At 41.8% G+C, this 3,287-nt stretch overlaps 1 protein-coding gene across 1 annotated transcript; it reads right to left on the bottom strand.

Moving 5' to 3' along the window:
• Positions 1-254: 254 nt before the first annotated feature.
• Positions 255-668, bottom strand: LOC116254437 (uncharacterized mitochondrial protein AtMg00810-like). The gene has a single exon (XM_031629830.1). It carries the CDS (start codon positions 666-668, stop codon positions 255-257), a length of 414 nt encoding a protein of 137 aa, XP_031485690.1.
• Positions 669-3,287: the final 2,619 nt, after the last annotated feature.

The raw sequence follows: 3,287 nt of genomic DNA, 5'->3' as shown, positions 1-3,287 counted from the left end.
TGAGTGGACGAAATATATTGAGTAAATAAGGATCCAAGAGCCACCTTTTCTCGAACGAAATGAAAATCAAGTTCAATATGCTTGATCCGGGAGTGATGTGCCGTTTTGATGGTGGATTGCAGGGCAGAAACATTGTCACATAATAACAAAGGGGGTTGAGAAAGAAACAGTCCAAGATCTCTAAGAATAAATGTTATCCAAGTGAGCTCTGCTGCAGCCATTGCAAGGGCACGGTATTCGGCTTCACAAGAGGTTCACGCAACACTTTGTTGCTTTTTTGATGCCCAAGAAATGCAATTGGGGCCTAGAAACGTGCAGTAGCCAGTAGTAGAACGACGAGTGGAGGGGCAGCCAGCCCAATCTGCATCAGAATAAGCGCGGATTGATAATTTGTTAGGCTTAAAAAATTGCATTCCAGGAGAAATAGTGCCCTGAATATAGCGAAGAATACGTTTCAGCAAGTGAAAATGGTGCAAGGAAGGAGCATGCATAAACTGTGACAGATAGTTAACAGCATAAGTGATGTCTGGTCGAGTGAAAGTAAGATATTGCAGAGCTCCGACAAGACAGCGATACATCGTAGCATTGGGATATGCTTCTTCTTCTACAGTGTTGTTGGTACAGACATTGGTAACTATCGGCGTAACAATTGAGCGGCATGATTGCATCTAAGCACGTTCTAGGATGTCCATAGCATAGCGTTGCTGATTGAGAAACAGGCCGAAAACAGTGTGTTGGACTTGAATGCCTAGAAAGTAATGTAAGTCACCAAGATCAGTCATAGCAAAGGTACGAGATACTTCAGCTTGAAAGGAGGCAAGAAAAGTTGGACTGCTGCCAGTGAGAATGATATCATCCACATATAAGAGAAGGATGGTAACAGTAGATTGTTGGAGTCTCACAAATAACGATGGATCTGCAGAACTAGCTTGAAAATTGTGAGAGAATAAAAATTGAGCAAAGCGATCATACCACGCTCGTGGGGCCTGTTTGAGACCATATAGAGCACGATTCAATTTGCAGACATGTTGAGGGAATTGTGCATCTTTGAAACCTGGAGGTTGCTCAATGAAAACAGTTTCAGTCAAATATCCATGTAAAAAGGCATTTTTGACATCAAGTTGTTTAAGAGACCAGCCATTCATAAGAGCAACAGAAAGAATGATCCGAATAGTTGCTGGTTTAACAACTGGTGAGAAGGTTTCAAGAAAATCCACACCTTCAATTTGAGTATAGCCTTGTGCCACCAGTCTTGCCTTAAGTCTGTCAATCTGTCCTTCACTATTCAATTTGGTTTTATAAACCCATCGACTGCCAATGATATGCATGGAGGGATCACGAGGTACCAAGGTCCAAGTATCATTTGCAATCAAAGCTGCCATTTCATCTTCCATAGCATGCCTCCAGCCGGGATGTTTGAGAGCAGTTGAAAAGTTTTTAGGTTCAGCGGGAGCAATGGTGGTTAATATGTATTTGGGATTGGGTTTGACAATACCATGTTGAGAGCGTGTGACCATAGGGTGAGATGGTCTGGTCATGGTATTGGGTAAGGCATGAGATGGAATGGGAGAAGAAGAACTCGGAGGTGATGGTGAGGGAAGAAGTGGCGAGCTAGGTAGCAATGGTGAGGGGAGAGGTGGCGAGCTAGGTGGCGATGGTGAAAAAGAAGATGGTGAGCTAGGTGTTGATGGTGTATTAGAGGTACAAAGAGAGGGATCTGGTTCACTATTATGGAGTCTGGCAACGTCATGAGGGTTCACTTCGATGAGAGCTGGCTGATTAGGTTGAATGGCGACCGGAGAGAAAGATACTAGATCATGAGCAAAATTGTAATTCAGGTGTGTGCTAGCCGATCCTTCCTTGAAGGGAAAACATTTTTCATCAAACACTATGTGTCTTGAAATATATACCCGGTTTGTCAAGGGATAAAGGCAGCGATATCCTTTGTGTTGGTCACTATATCCTATGAAGACACAAGGTAAGGATTTGGGTTCAAACTTATGTTTGTTGTAGCTCTTGATGTAGGGAAAACATCTACACCCAAAGGTCCTTAGGCAAGAATAGTCGGGAGGTTTATCAAGAAATCTTTCATATGGACTTAGCATTTGGAGCGTGGACGTTGGCAGCCGGTTTATGAGCCACACAGCAGTAGTAAAGGCTTCTACCCAATGTTTAGCGGGAACATTACTATGAAACAATAGAGTTAATCCAAGTTCAGTAACTGACCTGTGTTTTCGTTCCACTAACCCATTCTGTTCCGGTGTTTTAGGACAGGCCTTGAGATGTTTGATTCCACATTCTCTTAGGTAAGAGAGAAAAATATTGCTATTAAATTCGCCGCCTTCATCACTTTGAAAGGTTTTAACAGATCTTCCAAATTGTGTACTTATCATCTTATGAAACTCCATAAACTTTGCAAAAAAATCAGACTTAGCCTTCAATGGGTAGATCCAAGAGTAGCGGGAATGATGATCAACAAAGAGCGCATAATATCGAAACTTTTGACATGAATCAACTGGTGCCGGTCCCCAAAGATCACAATGAATTTTTTCAAAAGATTCATAAAATTCATCATCTAATGGAAGAAACGGCAAGCGTGTTGCTTTGCCCAATTGACAACTTTGGCAAATGGAAAACATAGACATTTTTGCTACTAAATTTATTCTACCCTTAGATGACAAAAAGTCAATGATCTTAGCTGATGGATGCCCGAGCCGACTGTGCCAAATCTCGGAGGTTGCTATCCTGAACCGATCAGAAAAAAATACTCCCTTAGGTCTGGTCTTGAGCGTATACAAATCTCCCTTTCTTGCTCCCTTGGCAATCGTCTGGTGGGTTTCCTTGTCCTTAATCACAAAAGAATCAGATGTAAATTCAAAAACGTATGGCATAGATGATGTAAGCTGGCTCACGGAAATAAGATTTTTCTTTATAGCAGGAACAACCAGCACATTATCAAGAGGAAGAGTCGTATTTCCAAGATCAAGGTTAGTAGATCCAACATGAGTTATTGGTAAATGCTGCCCATTTCCAACCATAACTGAATCAGTTCCATGATATTTAAAAAGATGCTTGAGAGTACCTGGATCATCTGTAACATGAGAAGTTGCGCCAGTGTCTGGATACCAGTCTGTATTATTAGGGTCGGCAACTTGAACAGCATAAAAGATTTGTGGAAGATCTTTGGGTTGATACGCCTGATTGAATCTGTGGTAGCATTTGAAGGCCGTGTGATTACTCAAACCACAAATTTGACATGCTGTTTTCATTGAAGGCTGAGTGGTACT

Source organism: Nymphaea colorata, chromosome 5, assembly GCF_008831285.2.
Source record: "Nymphaea colorata isolate Beijing-Zhang1983 chromosome 5, ASM883128v2, whole genome shotgun sequence".
NCBI classification, from domain to species: domain Eukaryota; kingdom Viridiplantae; phylum Streptophyta; class Magnoliopsida; order Nymphaeales; family Nymphaeaceae; genus Nymphaea; species Nymphaea colorata.
The sequence above is the reverse complement of the archived record's forward strand: the minus strand, read 5'-3'. Positions and strand labels throughout refer to the sequence as shown.